The following is a 22,989-nucleotide window of genomic DNA, read 5'->3' as shown; positions in this document are numbered from 1 at the left end:
ATATATTATTTGGGTTTTTCTACTTGTGGCACATATGCACACGCAACTTGATATGTGAGGACAAAGACAGTGAGAGTGAGGCAGAAGGAGACTTAGACAATTCATCAGTTGAACCTCCTGGTATTCAGTTAAGAACATAAGAACATAAGAAATAGGAGCAGGAGTAGGCCATCTGGCCCTTCGAGCCTGCCCCGCCATTCAACAAGATCATGGCTGATCTGAAGCGAATCAGTTCCACTTACCCGCCTGCTCCCCATATCCCCTAATTCCCTTATCGATCAGAAAACTATCTACCCGTGATTTAAACATATTCAACGAGGAAGCCTCCACCACTTCAATGGGCAGAGAATTCCAGAGATTCACTACCCTCTGAGAGAAGAAGTTCCCCCTCAACTCTGTTCTAAACCGGCCCCCCCTTATTTTGAGGCTGTGCCCTCTAGTTCTGGTTTCCCTTCTAAGTGGAAAGAATCTCTCCACCTCTACCCTATCCAGCCCCTTCATTATCTTATATGTCTCTATAAGATCACCCCTCATCCTTCTAAACTCCAACGAGTACAGACCCAATCTGTTTAATCTCTCCTCATAAGCTACACCCCTCATCTCCGGTATCAACCTGGTGAACCTTCTCTGCACTCCCTCCAAGGCCAATATATCCTTTCGCAAATAAGGGGACCAAAACTGCACACAGTACTCCAGTTGCGGCCTCACCAGTGCCTTGTACAGTTGCAGCAAGACCTCCCTGCTTTTATATTCTATCCCCCTCGCGATAAAGGCCAACATTCCATTCGCCTTCTTGATCACCTGCTGCACCTGCAGACTGAATTTTTGCGATTCGTGCACAAGGACCCCCAGGTCCCTCTGCACAGTCGCACGATGTAATTTTTCTCTATTTAAATAATATTCCAATTTACTATTATTTCTTCCAAAGTGGATAACCTCACATTTGCTAACGTTATATTCCATCTGCCAGATCCTCGCCCACTCGCTCAGCGTATCCAAATCTCTCTGCAGACTTTTCGCGTCCTCCACGCAATTCGCTTTCCCACTCGCCTTCGTGTCATCAGCAAACTTGAATACCCTACATTCAGTCCCCTCCTCCAGATCATCTATGTAAATGGTAAACAATTGAGGCCCCAGCACCGATCCCTGCGGCACGCCACTGGTCACCAACTGCCAACCAGAAAAGCACCCATTTATCCCAACTCTCTGCTTCCTGTTAGATAGCCAATCCCCAATCCACGCCAACACCTTACCCCTAACTCCGTGTACCCCAATCTTCTGCAGCAACCTTTTGTGAGGCACCTTATCGAACGCCTTCTGGAAATCTAAAAACACCACATCCACAGGTTCCCCTCTGTCAACCGCACTAGTGACATCTTCATAAAAGTCCAGTAGATTCGTCAAACACGACTTTCCCTTCATGATCCATGCTGCGTCTGCTTGATCGAACCATTCTTATTCAGGTGCTCTCTTATTTCCTCTTTAATATGGACTCCAGCATCTTCCCAACTACGGACGTTAAGCTAACCGGCCTGTAGTTACCCACCTTTTGTCTACTTCCTTTTTTAAACAGCGGCGTAACAGTAGCTGTTTTCCAGTCAGCCGGCACTACCCCAGAGTCCAGCGAATTTTGATAAATTACTACTAACGTATCTGCGATTACCTCAGCCATTTCTTTCAGTACCCTGGGATGCATTCCATCCGGGCCCGGGGACTTGTCTACCTTCAGTCCTATTAGTCTACCAAGCACCACCTCCTTAGTAACAGTAATTGTATTAAGGACCTCCCCTCCCACCAACTCTCGATCTCTAATATTCGGCAAACTATTTGTGTCTTCCACCATGAAGACCGACACAAAGAACTTATTTAAAGTCTCAGCCATTTCCTCGTTTTCCACTATTAAATCCCCCCTCTCATCTTCCAAGGGTCCAACATTCACTCTAGCCACTCTATTCCTTTTTATATACTTGTAAAAACTTTTACTATCATTTTTTATATTTTGAGCTAATTTAGTTTCATAATCTATCTTTCCTTTCTTAATCGCTTTCTTAGTCGTTCTTTGTTTTTCTTTAAAGCTTTCCCAATCCACTAATTCTCCACTATTTTTGGCCACTCTGTACGCATCTGAGTTTATTTTAATACTCTCCTTTATTTCCTTCTTTATCACCGGAATATATTTTTGCTGAGTACTTAAAAAAATCTCCTTAAAAATCCTCCACTGTTCCTCAGCTGTCCTACCTACCAGTCTGCTCGCCCAGTCTACATTAGCCAATTCCACCCTCATCCTATCGTACTCCCCTCTGTTCAAGCAGAGGACACTGGTTTGGGACCCTACTTTCTCACCCTCCATCTGTATCAGAAATTCCACCATATTATGATCACTCATCCCAAGAGGATCCTTCACAAGAAGATCCTTAATCCTACCTGTCTCATTGCACAGATCCAAGATAGCTCGCTCTCTCGGAGGTTCTGTAACATACTGTTCAATGAAACAATTCCGACAACATTCCAAGAACTCTTCCTCAAGCCCTCCACGTCCAATTTGAGTCGACCAATCAATATGTAGGTTAAAATCCCCCATGATTATTGCCGTTCCACTTTTGCACGCATCCATTATTTGCTTGTTTATAGCCCTCCCCACCTCTGAGCTATTATTTGGGGGCCTATAGACCACGCCTACCAGTGTCTTTCTCCCCCTACTATTCCTTATCTCCACCCACAACGATTCCACGTTTTGCTCCTTAGAGCCTATGTCGTCTCTCACTACCGTCCTGATATTATCCTTTATTAACAAAGCTACCCCACCTCCTTTTTCTACCTGTCTATCCTTCCTAAATGCCTGATAACCCTGTATATTCAGTTCCCAGTCCCGGTCACCCTGCAACCACGTTTCTGTGATGGACACTAGATCATATTCATTTGTATGGATTTGTGCCATCAACTCGTTTACTTTGTTTCGAATGCTTCGTGCATTCAGGCAAAGTGTCTTTATGCCAGCCTTTATCTGGACCCGGTTTGTTGAAGCGCTACTAACATCTCCCAAGCCCTCTCCTCCTTTAGCTAGTTGTTTATTCACTATACTCCTGGCATTAGAGTAGACACCTCTCAATCCTATGGTCTGACCTCTCCCCTTCTCTGTTCCCAGTCCACCTGCCCTCTTGCACTGCCTATAACCCTTCTCTGTTTGCGAGCTACCTTCCTCACTCTCAGTCACGTCGCTTTGATCCCCTCCCCCCAGTTAGCTAACATTGAAATATTAGGACAGTTACACAACATTCTCATACTTAGAGATAGAACAATGAGAAGATCAAATGAGGTTACTTACAGAATTTAAAGGAATTTGTCAGGATAAACAAGGATGTACAACTTTAGCCATTTTCTCAAAACTAATGAATTAAGTTATAACCAATCTTCCTAACTGTGTGGTTTACCTGGACAATGTATTGATTTACAGCACTGGGAAAGATAATTTAAAACAATCGGAAGCCCTCTTTAAACAATTAGAGCGAGGTCGCAAAGTGCAAGTTACCTCAGGCATATCGCAGGGCAAGGACAGGTGTTGCCAAGAACAGTGAAAGTCCCGGATTTGGTGGAATTTTCTGCCCTTTGTGCCAAACTTCACAATAGCTGCTCCACCAACATATTTACTGCAAAATAAGGCAATGGTAATGTGGTCAAGAGCGTGCCAGACAGCTCGCAAGAAGTTGAAGGCAATTGTACCCTAATGAACCAGTGTTGGCTGCCTCTAACTTCATTGAATTCTTCAAGGTTGCATTCGATGCGAGTGACTTGGGGGTGTGTGCAGCCTTATAAGGTGAATCGGGCATGGAGAAGCCAGTGGGTCTGATTCTGAAAAAAAAATTAAATCGGCATCAAAAAAAAGTATTTGACAGAAGAAAAGGAAACTCAGAGTGTTACTGGTTCTTAAACATTTTAGAAATGGCTGTAAAAAAAAAACAGATCCCATTTTATATACGCTGAAATAATCCCTTGGCCCGTATAGAAAAGTTTAAGACTCAGAATGTTGGACTGTTCTGATGGAATGTTCTAATACAGCCTTATCACTTAACAGTTGTTCATTTTGCTGGAAAGGTTAATATAATTGTTGATATGTTATCAGGGATATGGGGCAGAATTCTCCAAAAAATTTCTAAGTGTTGAATTCGCATGAAAACTGGAGTAATTCACGCTGGTTCTTTCAGTGGGAGTTCGGAGAAGAATCTCCCACAATCCGTGCACTGCAGAGGCCACCAGTGTGAATATCATTAAATTTAGGAGATGGGGCCTATCCCCGCTGGAGAGGGGGATATCAGCATGCTGAGCAGGCTACAGCATATGCGCTGATCTGTCAACGCCAAGATTGGTGCATGTGCAGTGGTCCAACACTGACGGCCTCCCGATTGCTGGCCAGCTAAATCACCAATGGCACCCTCCCCACCCCGAATGGCCTGATTGTCGGCCGCCTGACCCCCCCCCCCCCCCCCCCGCTGCAATTTCCAGTCCCCCCGACAGTAACCCCCTCAGCAGGCTGACTGCCCGCCCTGATCGCTGGCCTCCCTTCTTCCCCCACCGATCATGCCTGCAGAGTGATAGCAGAACACACCAACCCCCCCATATGCCCTGCCCTCTGGGAACTGCCCGTGCCTGATGGGCAGTACCAAGGTGCCCTTGGGCATTGACACTTTGCCCCTTGGGCAGTGCCAGGGGGCCCATGCCCAGGTGACATCTCCATGTTGCCCAACCCTCTGGGGCCCATGATTGCCCCCCCCCCCCCCCCCAATCTTCATTCCAGCGGTGTTGGGCCACTAACTCCCCAAAAGTGGGGAACTATTCTAAACCCCGCTGGAGTGAAATACTGTGGCGGCGGGGCGGGAGATGCTAGCGGGCCCGGAGACTTCAGTCCCTGGCCCGCTAATTGTATTTAAATTATGTTAAAATAACTGTGTAAATGGTCCTTGCGCCTCCCCGCCGATTTCCGGAGCGGAGCAGATGCTGCCGGAAATCCGGCGCTGGGAGATGCAAGTGGGTCACGAGCGTTTGCGCAAATCGGCTGACACAAGAATCTCCAGGCCCGTTGCGCTAAAAGGTTAGTTTAAAAATTAGCGCAGCAGGGTGGGAGAATGGCGGCCATGATTTATGTTAGAAATATTGGAAATAAAGAAGAAAGAATGCAGTATGGGTCCTACATACAGTGAATGAAAATAAGTGAGGGCATGTTTGAACTTTTTAAACTTGTAGTATATATTTTTCCTGTGCACTTTTCAATGAAAAGTCCCACCGTCACATTTGATAGGTTCTACTCCTTCACATCTTATCCTCTTGCTCTTCACATACTTGTAGAATGCCTTGGGGTTTAATGCCTTGAGAGTTAACAAAGAATTTTACTGAAGCTTCATCTGAAAAGACTTCCAGACATCCACTGCTCTGTCAGATCAACAGTGTCAAGACCTTTTCAAACTTATCTTTTTTTTATAGTGTTCCCTTACGCTAACCTCTGCAGAGACTTTATTTATCTTGTCTTTTGTTTTGTATGCGTGTGTTAGGATTTTAAAAGGGGGTTCATTACATTTCCAGATTGTAAACTTTACGTTAGCCAGTTTTGCAACATATTTTTTAAATAATTTTGTTTCTTAGTAAATCAATTATTCTGAGTTTATTGAAAGAAGCCCGAGTGAAGTCTCTTTTGATCTAGATCTAGTCGTAGTGAAGGTAAACAACTGGTCATTTTGGTGAGTGAATTAAAGATTTCCACTATTAACTTGGAGTAATGGGGCTAGAGAATCTGCACACCGACTCTCCCAACAGATCATTTTATCCAGGCCCACCCACCCCCATTCCTGTAAACCCATGCATTGACCCCACTAATTACCGAACCTACACATCTTGGGACACTAAGGGACAATTTAGCTTGGCGAATCCACCTAACCTGCACATCTTTGGATTGTGGGAGGAAACCAGAGCACCCGGAGGAAACCCACGGAGACATGGGGAGAATGTGCAAACCCCACGCAGTCATCCAAGGCTAGAATCGAACCCGAGTCACTGGCACTGAAGCTGCAGTGCTAACCACTGTGCTGCCCATTGCCACTCTGTTGTAGACTGATTGAGATTGATTGATATGATTAGTCAACAACTCGATTATTGAGGCTGCCAGGATAGAAGGTAGCAAACTAGATGGATCTTGGTCTTTCCTGTCAGCAATTTCTCTCATATGTTCCTCTTCCATTCCCCTACATTAGAAACTGCTCCCCAGCGATGTTCCTTCTAATTTTTCTATCGACATATGAAATGAATTTTATGTCCTTTTATCCTTTGTGATTTAATATTAATGTTCATCCAATCACCTGTTGACCACGTTTCAAAATGGTGCAAGTGTCCCCAATCAATGTTATGACCAGAGTGGAAGGAGTGTGCAGATTTTCCATTACTCCATAGGTCACAGCTATAGTGTAAATGTTTCACTCACTCACTAAAATGGCTGACTGTTTACCTTCGCTCCTGCTAGACCCAGAGTAAAAGAGTTTTAACCAGGCTTCTTTCAACAAACTCAGAATAATTGATTTATTATAAAACAAAACCTTTTTTAAAAACAATTTGCAAAACTCTTTAACGTATAATTTGTAATCTGCAAATGTAACAATTTACCCTCTTAAAATCCCAGCGCGCACGCACATGCACAAACGTATTACAAGACCAGTGCAGGAAGGTGATGTGTAGTGGTATTGTCACTGGACTAGTAATCCAGCGACCCAGGGTAATGCTTGGGTCTTCGGTTTCAAATCCTGCCACAGCAGATGGTGAAATTTGAACTCAATTAAAATCTGGATTTAAAAATCTAATGATGACGATGAAACCATTGCCAATTGTTCTAAAAACCCATCTGGTTCACTTGTGCCCTTGGGGAAGGAAATCTGCCGTCCTTACCTGGTCTGACCTGCACGTGACTCCAGACCCACAACAATGATTCTTAACTGCCTCTAAAATGGCCTCGCAAACCACTCCGTTCAAAGGCAATTTGGGATGGGCAATAAATGCTGGCTCAGCCAACGTTGCCCGCATCCCATTAGTGAATAATGTAGTGGTTAATGTAAGGCAACACTTTAAAAAGGATAAAGTTTGAAACGGCCTTATGCTGTCGATTGGACAAAACACTGGTCAAGACATTATCTGGAAGTCTTTTTGGATGGATCTTTGGTGTAACACTGTCTTTGATAACTCTCACTTGTTGCGGCTTTGCATGCTTCTGACACAGGTGAGTTATTCTGAGATGAGAATTTTCTGGCTGATGGTGAACAGCCATTCAGGACCGCAAGCAATACTGATGGAGAGAGAGACAATCTTCCTTCAGTTTGTTATTCAGGCACATGCTCGCATTGAGTTCAAATTAAAACATCCAGCAAGAACCTTTCCCACATGTGCTTTCAGTCAATTAGCAGGATTCAACAGACTGGCAACAGAACAATAATTGTTTACTCACCAGGTGTCTTGTTGGTCATCGAACTGAAACCATGTGATGTTTTGAAAAAAAGCAGCTTGCTTGCAGACCAAAGTGAACTTGTAGTCTTTTTTTTTAAAAAGCCAATGGAGTGTGTTCAAATGATTGTGTCCTTCCAGTTTAAAAAAAAGTTCTTCAAGATATCGATTCCTCTATTGTTCTCTAGTTTGCATTCTTGAAATTTGTTCAGAATTCTGGATACAGTTATGTGAAGAAAATCAGTCTCATTCTAGACAGAACTGTACTTTGTTAAATGTGTACCTCAGTTGGGCAAGGAGGTTAATTGCAGGGTTTCATATTTGTGAGCATTTACATCTGCGTTTTTGGTGATTTTTAGGTTACTGAAATCAGTCCACCACAATCCGTCAAAATTTGGAATTGCTGAGGAAAAACTAAAACCGTTTGAAAAATTGCTGTTAAAGTTGGAGGGTCAGTTGCTGGATGGCATGATTTTTCAGGTCAGGGTCTATTTGATTATAGCTGGTCAGCACAGTAAAATAATGAAGTACATTACTAACAAAAATAAATTTCCGTTTACATTTAATCAAAATGCAGTCTTAATCCCGAACTTAATATTCTTAAACAGCTTGTTGTATGCATGTGAGATGACATGTTCTCATAATCATTTTTGTATTGAATGTGTTCATTCTGTAGGCCTGTGTTGAACAGCAGTTTGATACAAGGAATGAACCAACCTCCGTCTCAAAAAATAGCATGTTTGCCGAAGAGTTTGCCCACAATATTCGCACTATTTTCACCAATGCAGAATCCAAGCTTGGTAAGAACTTGTTGTACTTCAAAGTATAAGGGCTGGTTTTCCTGAAAGTGTAACCGAGCCACCATCCCATCCCTTTTCCTGGCCATACTAAAGCTGAACCAAACCATTGTAACCACAGTGTCGTTTTTAACCTTGAGCTCACCTTCCAACTCCATATCCTTCATCATTAACCATAACCACCCTTTTCTGGCTAAACTCAGTCCATCTGGTGAAATCTTCAGTTCGTCATTATGGCAAAGAAAGAGGCAATCAATCCATTGAACCCATGCTAGTTCTCTATAGAAATTCAGTCTTGTCTTCCCCTTAGCCCTACACTTATTTCCCATAAATACGCATCCAATTTTCTTAACCATTTATTGTCTCTACTTCCACCACCCTCATAAACACCAAGTTCCTGATCATTCCCACTGTGTTAAAAAAAAATGTTCTTCACAACTCCATATTTTGCTCAAAACCTCATAGTTCCATCCTTTAACTCTGACAGCATCAGCTGATGGGAATTTTTTTTTGTCTGCCTTCTATAAACGTGTCACAGACATGTAAACCTCGATCACATCTCCCCTTCAATTGCCATTACTCCAAGGAGAACAACTGTAGCTTTTCCAACCTAACCCTGTAACTAAATTCACTAATTCCTGGAATCATTCTGATAAATCTCCTCTGCTCAGGCTCAAGCACCCTTACATTCTCCCTGATGTGTGGTGAACAGAATTGGAGGCACTTCTCTAGTTGTGGCCTAACTAGAAGCTTTTATGCAAGGTTCAGAATTGTGTTTGTAGTCTATGGGTCCCAAGATCCTATGTACTTTGCGAACGACTCTCTGAATACCCTACTGTCTTCAAAGATCTGTGCACATGAACCTCATTCCTCCACTCTGCACACTATTTAGAACTATGCCATTATGTTGCCTTTCCCTCTTCCTTCTGTCAAAATGCATCACATTTCTCCCGCTCCCATCAGTCGCTTGTTCCCCAATTCTGCTCATCTATCTTGTTACAGTTGATTGGTGTCATCCTCAATGTAAGCCACACTTCAAAGTTTTGATCATTGACACAGTTTTATTCTGTATTCCAGTATCATAGTCATTATTTCATTTTCTATATATGCAACAGGAAACTTAGGTGTGGGAGTAGGTCATTTGGCCCTTTGATTTATTTAGTGTGATCATGGCTGTTCTCTCAACTCCACTTTGATGTCTGCCCCTCTCACCCTCGACTCCCTTGCTGATTAAAAATCTGTCTAGTATAGCCTTTTATAAAATTAAGATCACCCCTCGGTCTCCTACACTCTAGGGTAAAAAGGTCCCAGTCTATCCAGCCTCTCCTTATAACTTCAAGTCCTGGTAGCATCCTAGTAAATCATTTCTGCACTCTTTCTAGTTTAATAGTGTCCTTTCTATAATAGGGTGACCAGAACTGTACACAGTATTCCAAGTGTGGCCTTACCAAATCTTGTACAACTTCAACAGGACATCCCAACTCCTGTATTCGATGTTCTGGCCAATGAAACCAAGCATGCCAAATGCCTTCACCACCCTATCCACCTGTGACTCCACTTTCAAGCAACTATGAGCCTGTACCCCTAGATCTCTTTGTTCTATAACTCTCCCAACACCCTACCATTAACTGAATATGTCCTGCCCTGGTTCGATCGACCAAAATGCATCACCTCGCATTTATCCAAATTAAACCCATCTGCCATTCATCAGCCTACCGGCCCACTGGTTTATAATTTAGTTAAAAACCTTTTCAAATAAGGAGACCAAAACTTCTCAATATTCCAGATGTATTCTCACCAATGACCTGTACAGCTGCAGTAAAACTTCCCTGCATTTACATTCCATTTCCCTTGCAATAAATGCCACCATTCTATTTACCTTCCTAATCACTTGCTGTACCTGCATACTAACGTTTTGTAACTCTTGTGCCAGGACACCCAGATCCCTTTGTATCACAAAATGTGATCCCTCCCCATTTAGATAATATGCTGCTTTTCTATTCCTGTTGAAGTGAAAAAGTTCACATTTTCCCACATTATACTTCACCTGCCACATTTTTGCTCACTCACTTTAGACTTTACCATTTGGCCCTTTGAGCCTTCTCCACCATTCATTTTGATCATAGCTGATCATTAAGTTCAATATTCCACCTTCCACATTGTATTCCATCTGCCACTTCTTTACCCACTCTCCTAGCCTGTCCAAGTCCTTCTGCAAACCCCCCCGTGTCCTCAATACTACCTGTCCCTCTACATATCTTTGTAACATCTGCAAACTTAGCAACAGTGCCTTCAGTTCCTTCTTCCAAATCATTAATGCATATTGTGAAATGTTGTGATCCCAGCACTGACCCCTGAGGCACACCACTAGTCACCAGCTGCCATCCTGAAAAAGACCCCTTTATCCCCACTCTCTGCCTTCTGCCAGTCAGCCAATCCTCTATCCATACCAGGATCTTATCATTAACACCATGGGCTCTTAACTTATTTAACAGTCTCCTATGTGGCACCATGTCAAAGGCCTTCTGAAAATCTAAATAAATTACATCCACTGGATCTCCTTTCTCCTGTACCTGTGCTTACTTTCAGCCACTGATGCATGAGGACACCAAGATCTCGCTGAGTATCCACCTCTCTCAATTTACAGCCATTTAAATAGTAATCTGTCTTAATATTGCTACCGAAGTGGATAATCTCATATTTATCCAAGTTAGACTGCATTAGCCCACTCACTCAGCCTGCCCAAATCATGCTGAAGCATCTCTGCATGCTCCTCACAGCTCACCCTCCCACCTAACTTTGCATCATCTGCAAATTTGAAGCTGGAATTGCGGATAGCGAAGAGCATTGTCGGGCAATACAGCAGGATATAGATAGGCTGGAAAATTGGGCGGAGAGGTGGCAGATGGAATTTAATCCGGATAAATGCGAAGTGATGCATTTTGGAAGAAATAATGTAGGGAGGAGTTATACAATAAATGGCAGAGTCATCAGGAGTATAGAAACACAGAGGGACCTAGGTGTGCAAGTCCACAAATCCTTGAAGGTGGCAACACAGGTGGAGAAGGTGGTGAAGAAGGCATATGGTATGCTTGCCTTTATAGGACGGGGTATAGAGTATAAAAGCTGGAGTCTGATGATGCAGCTGTGTAGAACGCTGGTTAGGCCACATTTGGAGTACTGCGTCCAGTTCTGGTCGCCGCACTACCAGAAGGACGTGGAGGCGTTGGAGAGAGTGCGGAGAAGGTTTACCAGGATGTTGCCTGGTATGGAGGGTCTTAGCTATGAGGAGAGATTGGGTAAACTGGGGTTGTTCTCCTTGGAAAGACGGAGAATGAGGGGAGATCTAATAGAGGTATACAAGATTATGAAGGGTATAGATAGGGTGAACAGTGGGAAGCTTTTTCCCAGGTCGGAGGTGACGATCACGAGGGGTCACGGGCTCAAGCTGAGAGGGGCGAAGTATAACTCAGACATCAGAGGGACGTTTTTTACACAGAGGGTGGTGGGGGCCTGGAATGCGCTGCCAAGTAGGGTGGTGGAGGCAGGCACGCTGACATCGTTTAAGACTTACCTGGATAGTCACATGAGCAGCCTGGGAATGGAGGGATACAAAGGATTGGTCTCGTTGGACCAAGGAGCGGCACAGGCTTGGAGGGCCGAAGGGCCTGTTTCCTGTGCTGTACTGTTCTTTATTCTTTGTTCTTTGTTAATACATTTAGTTCTCACTTCCAAATCATTAATATATAATGTGAACGGGTCCTAGCACAAATCCCTGTGGTACCTCATAATTGCCTGCCAATCTGGAAAAGACCCATTTATGCCAACTCTGCTTCCTATCTGCTAACCAACTTTCTATCCATCTCAAGACACTACCCGCAATTCCACGTGTTTTAACTTTACATAGGTCTGCTATGTGAGACCTTGTCAGAAACCTTCTGAAAGTCTAAATAAATCACATCCTCCAGTTCTCCTGGGCCAATTCTTCTAGTTACAGCCTCAAAGAATTCCAATAGATTTGTCAAGCATGATTTCACCTGTGTAAATCCATGTTGACTTTGTCTGATTATACCACTGCTTTCCAGATGCTGAGCTATGGAATCCTTGGTAATGGACTCTAGCAACTTCCTCAGTACTGACGTTAGGCTCAATGGTCTATAGTTCCCTGTTTTCTTTCTACAGTTTTGGGCTTACTTTACCTAGCCTCCAATATGTAGGAACCGGTCCAGAGTCCAAAGAATTCTGGAAAATGATCTCCAATGGATCAACTATTTTTAGGGCCACTTCCTTAATCATAGAAATCATAGAAACCCTACAGTACAGGAAGAGGCCATTCGGCCCATCGAGTCTGCACCGACCACAATCCCACCCAGGCCCTACCTCCATATCCCTACATATTTACCCACTAATCCCTCCAACCTACACATCTCAGGACACTAAGGGCAATTTTTAGCATGGCCAATCAACCTAACCTGCACATCTTTGGACTGTGGGAGGAAACTGGAGCACCCGGAGGAAACCCACGCAGAAACTAGGAGAATGTGCAAACTCCACACAGACAGTGACCCAAGCCGGGAATCGAACCCAGGTGCCTGGAGCTGTGAAGCAGTAGTGCTAACCACTGTGCTACTGTGCCGCCCCAAGTCCTCTGGGATGAAGATTATCCAGCCGTGAGATTTATCCACCTTCAATCCCCAATTTCAATTTCCCCAAAACCATTTCTCTACTAATACTGATTTCCTCCAGTTCGTCATTAAAACTTGTTTCTCTCAGAACTTCTGGTATATTATTCATGGCTTCATAACTTCCAAAGTATTGTTTTTTGGAAGAAATTTGTTCAGTTCAAGCATGATGTTTAGCATCTGTTTGATTTTGTATTTAATTGAAAGTTCTGTAACTATTATATAATTCCTTGAAGTTTTTAATTGTCCTTCCTATTTACACAGGCGAGCCATCAGAAATTGACCAGCGAGATAAGTATGTCGGAGTTTGTGCACTTTTTGTGTTGCACTTCCAGATTTTCAGAACATTAGATAAAAAGCTGTACAAATCCTTATTAGATGTTTGCAGGAAGGTGAGTGCAGTCTGCTTTTTGGAATGTTTCACTCGGCCTTTTCAATCCAATTACTTTCTGGGTATTGATTGATGTATTTGGCTCATTGTAGGTACCTGCCATCACACTCACTGCCAACATTATCTGGTTTGCTGATCAGTTCCTGCTATGTAAAATGGCATCTGCTGCCAAGATTGCAGAAAAAAAGAATCTACAATCTATTAAAATTCAGAGAGAAACTTTCCTGCAACAGAAGGCTCAAACTCTGTCCAAGTAGGTTTCTGTTTGTCCATTATTGCTACTGTATAATGTATATTTCAGATACATCACATTGTTGAAAGTACTGCATAGATTCACCAGGATAACGCCAAGGGTTATGAAAGGAGACCATTTCCACTGGAACTGAGAGGACAAGCAATTTAATAATAGGTTTTAAAATAAATGCCAAGGGATATGATGGAGTAAATAGGGATTAGCTATTTCTTCTATCTGGGAAGGCAGTGACAAGGGGTCGCCTGTGGAGCAAATTTCTTTGGTATATAGGATTGATTATGACTTGTAGTTTCCAGATAACGTGTTTTTATCCCTCCCCACCCCACCCATTTCATATCGGGCAAAAATGTAGGTGAGGCATGTGTTTTTAGTCATCTTGTGCATTCTAATCAACGGTTTCTCAGCACCAAGGTGGTTATTCATTACCCCATAGCAAATTCAATAAAATATGCAGCCAAGGCACTTTCACCACTTCTGAGAACAAATTACAGAACTCACCTGCTCCTTGTCCAGGAGAACTTTAATCTGCAGACCTGTTTTTCAAGGCCGAAAGTTGTCTCATTACACTTCGCACAACTTGTAAATTTTTTAGGTCTTGTTACAAACATATGAATTAGGAGTAGATCATTTAGTCCCTCTAGTCTTCTTCACCCTTCAAAAAGATCACGGCTGATCTGATTGTGACCTCATCTCCCTCAGTCCCTCGGTTCTAGTCCCTTCCACAAGGGGAAGCATCTTTTCAGCATCCACTGTCTCAAGTCCCCTCCGGATCCTATGAATAAGATCATGTCTCAATCTTCTGAACTCCACTGGGTGCAAGCCCAGCCTCTCCTACCCTGCCATCGCATGTCTCAGTTGAGTGAACCTTCTCTGAACTGCTTCTAATGCACTTGTATCCTTTCTTAAAGAAGATCAAAACTGTATGAAATGTACAGGCAGCAAGGAACAGATCAGATGTTCGAGGCGTATAAAAAGTGCAAGAAGCTACTTTAAGAGGGAAATCAGGAGGGCTAAAAGAAGACATGAGGTTGCTTTGGCAGACAGAATGAAGGAAAATCCAAAGAGCTTCTATAGGTATGTTAGGAGCAAAAGGATAGTGAGGGATAAAGTTGGTCCTCTTGAAGACCAGAGTGGTAGACTGTGTATGGAACCAAAAGAGATGGGGGAGATACTAAATGGTTTTTTTGCATCCGTATTTACTGAGGAAGCAGGCATGGAGTCTACGGAAATAGGGCAAACAGGTAGGGAGGTCATGGAACCTTTACAGATTAAAGGGGAGGAGGTGCTTGCTGTCTTGAGGCAAATCAGAGTGGATAAATCCCCAGGACTGGACAGGGTATTCCCACGGACCTTGAGGGAAGCTAGTGTTGAACTTGCAGGGGCCCTGGCCGACATATTTAAAATGTCAGTATTCACAGGGGAGGTGCCGGATGATTGGAGGGTGGCTCATGTTGTTCCGTTGTTTAAAAAAGGTTCCAAAAGAAATCCGGGAAATTATCGGCCAGTAAGTTTGACGTCGGTGGTGGGCAAGTTATTGGAAGGTGTGATAAGGGATAGGATCTACAAATATTTGGATAGACAGGGACTTATTAGGGAGAGTCAACATGGCTTTGTGCGTGGTAGGTCATGTTTGACCAATCTATTAGAGTTTTTCGAGGAGGTTACCAGGAAAGTGGATGAAGGGAAGGCGGTGGATGTTGTCTACCTGGATTTCAGCAAGGCCTTTGACAAGGTCCCTCATGGGAGGTTAGTTAGGAAGGTTCAGTCGCTGGGTATACATGGGGAGGTAGTAAATTGGATTAGATACTGGCTCAATGGAAGAACATAGAACATAGAACATAGAACATTACAGCGCAGAACAGGCCCTTCGGCCCACGATGTTGCACCGACCAGTTTAAAAAAAAACTGTGACCCTCCAACCTAAACCAATTTCTTTTCGTCCATGAACCTATCTACGGATCTCTTAAACGCCCCCAAACTAGGCGCATTTACTACTGATGCTGGCAGGGCATTCCAATCCCTCACCACCCTCTGGGTAAAGAACCTACCCCTGACATCGGTTCTATAACTACCCCCCCTCAATTTAAAGCCATGCCCCCTCGTGCTGGATTTCTCCATCAGAGGAAAAAGGCTATCACTATCCACCCTATCTAAACCTCTAATCATCTTGTATGTTTCAATAAGATCCCCTCTTAGCCGCCGCCTTTCCAGCGAAAACAATCCCAAATCCCTCAGCCTCTCCTCATAGGATCTCCCCTCCATACCAGGCAACATCCTGGTAAACCTCCTCTGCACCCTCTCCAAAGCCTCCACATCCTTCCTGTAATGTGGGGACCAGAACTGCACACAGTACTCCAAGTGCGGCCGCACCAGAGTTGTGTACAGTTGCAACATAACGCTACGACTCCTAAATTCAATCCCCCTACCAATAAACGCCAAGACACCATATGCCTTCTTAACAACCTTATCTACTTGATTCCCAACTTTCAGGGATCTATGCACACATACACCTAGATCCCTCTGCTCCTCCACACTATTCAAAGTCCTCCCGTTAGCCCTATACTCAACACATCTGTTATTCCTACCAAAGTGAATTACCTCACACTTCTCCGCATTAAACTCCATCCGCCACCTCTCGGCCCAACTTTGCAACCTGTCTAAGTCTTCCTGCAAACTACGACACCCTTCCTCACTGTCTACCACACCACCGACTTTGGTGTCATCAGCAAATTTGCTAATCCACCCAACTATACCCTCATCCAGATCATTAATAAATATTACAGTAAGAGTTTTAACAACACCAGGTTAAAGTCCAACAGGTTTATTTGGTAGCAAATGCCATTAGTTTTCGGAGCGCTGCTCCTTCGTCAGATGGAGTGGAAATCTGCTCTCAAACAGGGCATACAGAGACACAAAATCAAGTTACAGAATACTGATTAGAATGTGAATCTCTACAGCCAACCAGGTCTTAAAGATACAGACAATGTGAGGGGAGGGAGCATTAAGCACAGGTTAAAGAGATGTGTATTGTCTCCAGACAGGACAGCCAGTGAGATTCTGCAAGTCCAGGAGGCAAGCTGTGGGGGTTACTGATAGTGTGACATTAACCCAACATCCCGGTTTAGGTCGTCCTCGTGTGCGGAACTTGGCTATCAGTTTCTGCTCAGCGACTCTGCGCTGTCGTGTGTCGTGAAGGCCGTCTTGGAGAACGCTTACCCGAAGATCAGAGGTTGAATGCCCGTGACCGCTGAAGTGCTCCCCCACAGGATGAGAACAGTCTTACCTGGTGATTGTCGAGCGGTGTTCATTTATCCATTGTCGTAGCGTCTGCATGGTTTTCCCAATGTACCATGCCTCGGGACATCCTTTCCTGCAGCGTATCAGGTAGACAAAACTGGCCGAGTTGCAAGAGTAGGTACCCCATCAGTCTTGCAGCAGACACAGAGGAATTCATCAGGCGAATGAGGCTGCAGGAGTTGTTCCACAAACCCCAAGAGGCCAACAACGAACACAATGGGACAGCCAATGAACCGGAACAGCCGACAGAGAGACCCGCAGTGCAACCGAAGAGGAAAGTGTCGAATTGGACTCCTCCGGAAGGCCGCTGCCCTCGACTTGACATGTATGCCCAAGCCATCAGGAGGTGCGTCAACACCAAATTCATCAGCCGCACTCACAAGACAGCCCTGAACATCAGCCAAGCACAACGCAACGCCATCCACGCTCTCAAGACCAACCGCAACATTGTCATCAAATCAGCAGACAAAGGAGGGGCCATCGTCATACTGAACAGAATGGATTACTGCAAAGAAGTGTACAGACAACTGAACAACGAGAAACACTACAGACAGTTACCCACAGATCCGACCAAAGAACACACCCGTCAACTCAACACTCTGATCAAGACCTTTGATCCAGACCTTCAGAGCACCCTCTGTGCTCTCATCCCACGTACTCCCCGCGTTGGAGATCTCTACTGCCTCCCGAGGATACACAAGGCAAACACACCCGGCCGTCCCATCGTATCGAGCAATGGGACCCTGTGTGAGAACCTCTCCGGCTCTGTCGAGGGCAACCTGAAAACCCATTGTACAAAGAACCCCCAGCTTTTCTCGCGACACGACGGACTTCCTACAGAAACTCAACGCACATGGAGCAGTTGAACCATGAGCACTCCTCGTCACAATGGATGTCTCGGCACTCTACACCAGCATCCCCCACGGTGATGGCATTGCTGCAACGGCCTCAGTGCTCAGCGTCGACAACTGCCAGTTTCCAGATGCAATTTTACAACTCATCCGCTTCATCCTGGACCACAATGTCTTCACCTTCAACGACCAGTTCTTCATCCAGACACACGGAACAGCCATGGGGACCAAATGCGCACCTCAATATGCCAACATCTTCATGCACAGGTTCGATCAAGACTTCTTCACCGCACAGGACCTTCAACCGATGCTATACACTCGATACATCGATGACATTTTCTTCCTTTGGACTCATGGTGAACAATCACTGAAACAACTATATGATGACATCAACAAGTTCCTTCCCACCATCAGACTCACCATGGACTACTCTCCGGAATCGGTTGCATTCTTGGACACACGCATCTCCATTAAGGACGGTCACCTCAGCACCTCACTGTACCGCAAGCCCACGGATAACCTCATGATGCTCCACTTGTTCAGCTTCCACCCTAAACACGTTAAAGAAGCCATCCCCCACGGACAAGCCCTCCGTATACACAGGATCTGCTCGGATGAGGAGGATCGCAACAGACACCTCCAGACGCTGAAAAATGCCCTCATAAGAACAGGATATGGCACTCGACTCATCGATTGACGGTTCCAATGCGCCACAGCGAAAAACCGCACCGACCTCCTCAGAAGACAAACACGGGACATGGTGGACAGAGTACCCTTCGTCGTCCAGTACTTCCCCGGAACGGAGAAGCTACGGCATCTCCTCCGGAGCCTTCAACATGTCATTGATGAAGACGAACATCCCGCCAAGGCCATCCCCACTTCTTGCCTTCAAACAACCACGCAACCTCAACAGACCATTGTCCGCAGCAAACTACCCAGCCTTCAGGAGAACAGTGACCTCGACACCACACAACCCTGCCACAGCAACCTCTGCAAGATGTGCCGGATCATCGACACGGATGCCATCATCTCACATGAGAACACCATCTACCAGGTACACAGTACATACTCTTGCAACTCAGCCATCGTTGTCTACCTGATACGCTACAGGAAAGGATGTCCCGAGGCATGGTACATTGGGGGGACCATGCAGACGCTACGACAACGGATGAATGAACACCGCTCGACAATCACCAGGCAAGACTGTTCTCATCCTGTGGGGGAGCACTTCAGCGGTCACGGGCATTCAGCCTCTGATCTTCGGGTAAGCGTTCTCCAAGGCGGCCTTCACGACAGCGCAGAGTCGCTGAGCAGAAACTGATAGCCAAGTTCCGCACACATGAGGACGGCCTAAACCGGGATCTTGGGTTTATGTCACACTATCAGTAACCCACACAACTTGTCTGAAAGTTGGGAATCAAGTAGATAAGGTTGTTAAGAAGGCATATGGTGTCTTGGCGTTTATTGGTAGGGGGATTGAATTTAGGAGTCGTAGCGTTATGTTGCAACTGTACACAACTCTGGTGCGGCCGCACTTGGAGTACTGTGTGCAGTTCTGGTCCCCACATTACAGGAAGGATGTGGAGGCTTTGGAGAGGGTGCAGAGGAGGTTTACCAGGATGTTGCCTGGTATGGAGGGGAGATCCTATGAGGAGAGGCTGAGGGATTTGGGATTGTTTTCGCTGGAAAGGCGGCGGCTAAGAGGGGATCTTATTGAAACATATAAGATGATTAGAGGTTTAGATAGGGTGGATAGTGATAGCCTTTTTCCTCTGATGGAGAAATCCAGCACGAGGGGGCATGGCTTTAAATTGAGGGGGGGTAGTTATAGAACCGATGTCAGGGGTAGGTTCTTTACCCAGAGGGTGGTGAGGGATTGGAATGCCCTGCCAGCATCAGTAGTAAATGCGCCTAGTTTGGGGGCGTTTAAGAGATCCGTAGATAGGTTCATGGACGAAAAGAAATTGGTTTAGGTTGGAGGGTCACAGTTTTTTTTTTAACTGGTCGGTGCAACATCGTGGGCCGAAGGGCCTGTTCTGCGCTGTAATGTTCTATGTTCTATGTCTCCTGGACTTGCAGAATCTCACTGGCTGTCCTGTCTGGAGACAATACACATCTCTTTAACCTGTGCTTAATGCTCCCTCCACTCACATTGTCTGTATCTTTAAGACCTGGTTGGCTGTAGAGATTCGCATTCTAATCAGTATTCTGTAACTTGGTTTTGTGTCTCTGTATGCCCTGTCTGAGAGCAGATTTCCACTCCATCTGACGAAGGAGCAGCGCTCCGAAAGCTAATGGCATTTGCTACCAAATAAACCTGTTGGACTTTAACCTGGTGTTGTTAAAACTCTTACTGTGTTTATCCCAGTCCAACGCTGGCATCTCCACATCAATGGAAGAAGCCAGGCAGTGGTTGTGGAGGATTGCTTCTCTGAGTGGAGGCCTGTGACTAGTGGTGTGCTGCAGGGATCGGTGTTGGGTCCGTTGTTGTTTGTCATCTATATCAATGATCTGGATGATAATGTGGTAAATTGGCTCAGCAAATTTGCTGATGATACAAAGATTGGAGGTGTAGTGGACAGTGAGGAAGGTTTTCAAAGCTTGCAGAGGGATTTGGACCAACTAGAAAAATGGGCTGAAAAATGGCAAATGGAATTTAACGCAGACAAGTGTGAGATATTGCACATTGGAAGGACAAACTAAAGTAGAACGTACAGGGTAAATGGTAGGACTCTGAAGAGTGCAGTTGAACAGAGGGATCTGGGAATGCAGGTACAGAATTCCCTAAAAGTGACGTCACAGGTGGATAGGGTCGTAAAGAGTGCCTTTGGTACATTGGCCTTTATAAATCAGAGTATCGAGTATAGAAGTTGGAGTGTTATGGTAAGGTTATATAAGGCATTGGTGAGGCCGAATTTAGAGTATTGTGTACATAGATCATAGAATCCTACAGTGCAGAAAGAGGCCATTCGGCCCATCGAGTCTGCACCGACCACAATCCCACCCAGGCCCCCCCCCCCCCATATCCCTACATATTTTACCCCCTAATCCCTCTAACCTACTCATCTCAGGACACTAAGGGGCAATTTTAGCATGGCCAATCAACCTAACCCGCACATCTTTGGACTGTAGGAGGAAACCGGAGCACCCGGAGGAAACCCACGCAGACGCGGGGAGAATGTGCAAACTCCACACAGACAGTGACCCGAGGCTGGGAATCGAACCCAGTTTTGGGTCACCTAGTTACAGGAAGGATATAAATACGGTTGAAAGAATGCAGAGAAGGTTCACAAGGATGTTGCCGGGACTTGAGAAGCTGAGTTACAGAGAGAGATTGAATAGGTTGGTACTTTATTCCCTGGAGCGTAGAAGAATGAGGGGAGATTTGATAGAAGTGTATAAAATTATGATGGGTATAGATAGAGTGAATGCAAGCAGGCTTTTTCCACTGAGGCTAGGGGAGAAATAAACCAGAGGGCATGGGTTAAGGGTGAAAGGAGAAAAGTTTAAAGGGAATATTAGGGGGGGCTTCTTCACGCAGAGAGTGGTGGGAGTGTGGAATGAGCTGCCGGATAAAATGGTAAATGTGAGGTCACCTTTAACATTTAAGAAAAACTTGGACGGGTTCATGGATGAGAGGGGTGTGGAGGGATATGGTCCAAGTGCAGGTCAGTGGGACTAGGCAAAAAATGGTTCGGCACAGACATGGGCCAAAAGGCCTGTTTCTGAGCTGTAATTTTCTATGGTTCTATGTATAGTGTAATCCAGATGGGGTTTCAGCAATGCCCTGTACAAATGTAGCAAAACATCCCTACCTTTATATTCTATTCCCTTTCCAGTAAATGATAGCGTTCCATTTGTCATCTTAATCACATGCTCTACCTGCATACTAATTTTCTGTGATTCAAGTATGAGGGCACATAGATCCCTCTGTGCTGCAGCACTCTAATTTCTCAGGTACTGAAGGGCAGCAGCCTCTTTATACTATTTGTATTGTGGTCCCCCCCCCCCCCAAGAAACTGCGAGGCGGTCATAGGCCTTCAACTGGGTGAACAGCTTCAGATTCTGAATAAGATCCAACCACACTGTCTCCTGCAAATTATGTCATTGGCTTCTGTGCATCTACGCACAAGTGTGTATGTGCAGACTGGTATCGGCGGCCATCTTTCACAGCTATCTTTTGTTGGCAGTAAACTATGTTAAATAATATACTGCTTTTCTGTCCCAGCCAAAGTGTGGAGGTGCCGGCGTTGGACTGGGGTGGGCACAGTAAGAAGTCTCACAACACCAGGTTAAAGTCCAACAGGTTTATTTGGTAGCACGAGCTTTCGGAGCGCCCCTCTTTCATTAGGTGAGTGGAGAGTTGGGTTCACAAACAGGGAATATATAGACACAGACTCAATTGCAAGATAATGGTTGGAATGCGAGTCTTAACAGGTAATCAAGTCTTTACAGGTACAAACAATGTGAGTGGAGAGAGGGTTAAGAAAGAGGTGTGAATTGTCTCCAGCCAGGACAGTTAGTGAGATTTTGCAAGCCCAGGCAAGTCATGGGGGTTACAGGTAGTGTGACATGAACCCAAGACCCCGGGTGAGGCTGTCCTCGTGCGGAACTTGTCTATCAATTTCTGCTCAGCGATTCTGCATTGTCCTGTGTCGTGAAGGCCGCCTTGGAGAACGCTTACCCGAAGATCAGAGGCTGAATGCCCGTGACTGCTGAAGTGTTCCACGACAGGAAGAGAGCTCTCCAGACTGATGATTGTTGAGCAGTGTCCATTCATCCATTGTCGTAGCGTCTGCATGGTCTCGCCGATGTACCATGCCTCGGGACATCCTTTCTTGCAGCGTATCAGGTAGACAACGTTGGCCGAGGTTGCAAGAGTATGTACCGTGTACTTAGTGGATGGTGGTCTCATGTGAGATCATGGCATCCGTGTCGATGATCCGGCACATCTTGCAGAGGTTGCTGTGGCAGGGTTGTGTGGTGTCGTGGTCACTGTTCTCCTGAAGCGGGCAATGGTCTGCTTGAGGTTGTGCGGTTGTTTGAAGGCAAGTAGTGGGGGTGTGGAGATGGCCTTGACGAGATGCTCATCTTCATCGATGATGTGTTGAAGGCTCTGAAGGAGATGCCGTAGATCTTCCTCTCCAAAGAGAATAAGAGTGGGAAACTGCAGGCCGGTTGGCTAAACATCTGTCAGAAGAAGTGTTAGAACCTATTATTAAAGAAGTCTTTGATAAATTAAAGG

General features: G+C 45.2%; 1 protein-coding gene across 1 annotated transcript in view; it reads left to right on the top strand.

Moving 5' to 3' along the window:
- washc4 (WASH complex subunit 4) overlaps positions 1-22,989 on the top strand; it is a 159,910-nt gene that overhangs the window by 61,428 nt on the left and 75,493 nt on the right. The window contains exons 10-13 of the mRNA XM_078235144.1: positions 7,833-7,953; positions 8,150-8,273; positions 13,217-13,344; positions 13,436-13,596. Of these exons, the coding sequence (XP_078091270.1) occupies positions 7,833-7,953; positions 8,150-8,273; positions 13,217-13,344; positions 13,436-13,596 (534 nt within the window). The remainder of the gene's footprint in view (positions 1-7,832; positions 7,954-8,149; positions 8,274-13,216; positions 13,345-13,435; positions 13,597-22,989) is intronic.

Source organism: Mustelus asterias, chromosome 19 (genome assembly GCF_964213995.1).
Source record: "Mustelus asterias chromosome 19, sMusAst1.hap1.1, whole genome shotgun sequence".
NCBI lineage: Eukaryota > Metazoa > Chordata > Chondrichthyes > Carcharhiniformes > Triakidae > Mustelus > Mustelus asterias.
Note: the sequence above shows the minus strand (reverse complement) of the source record. Positions and strands in the feature narration are given on the sequence as shown.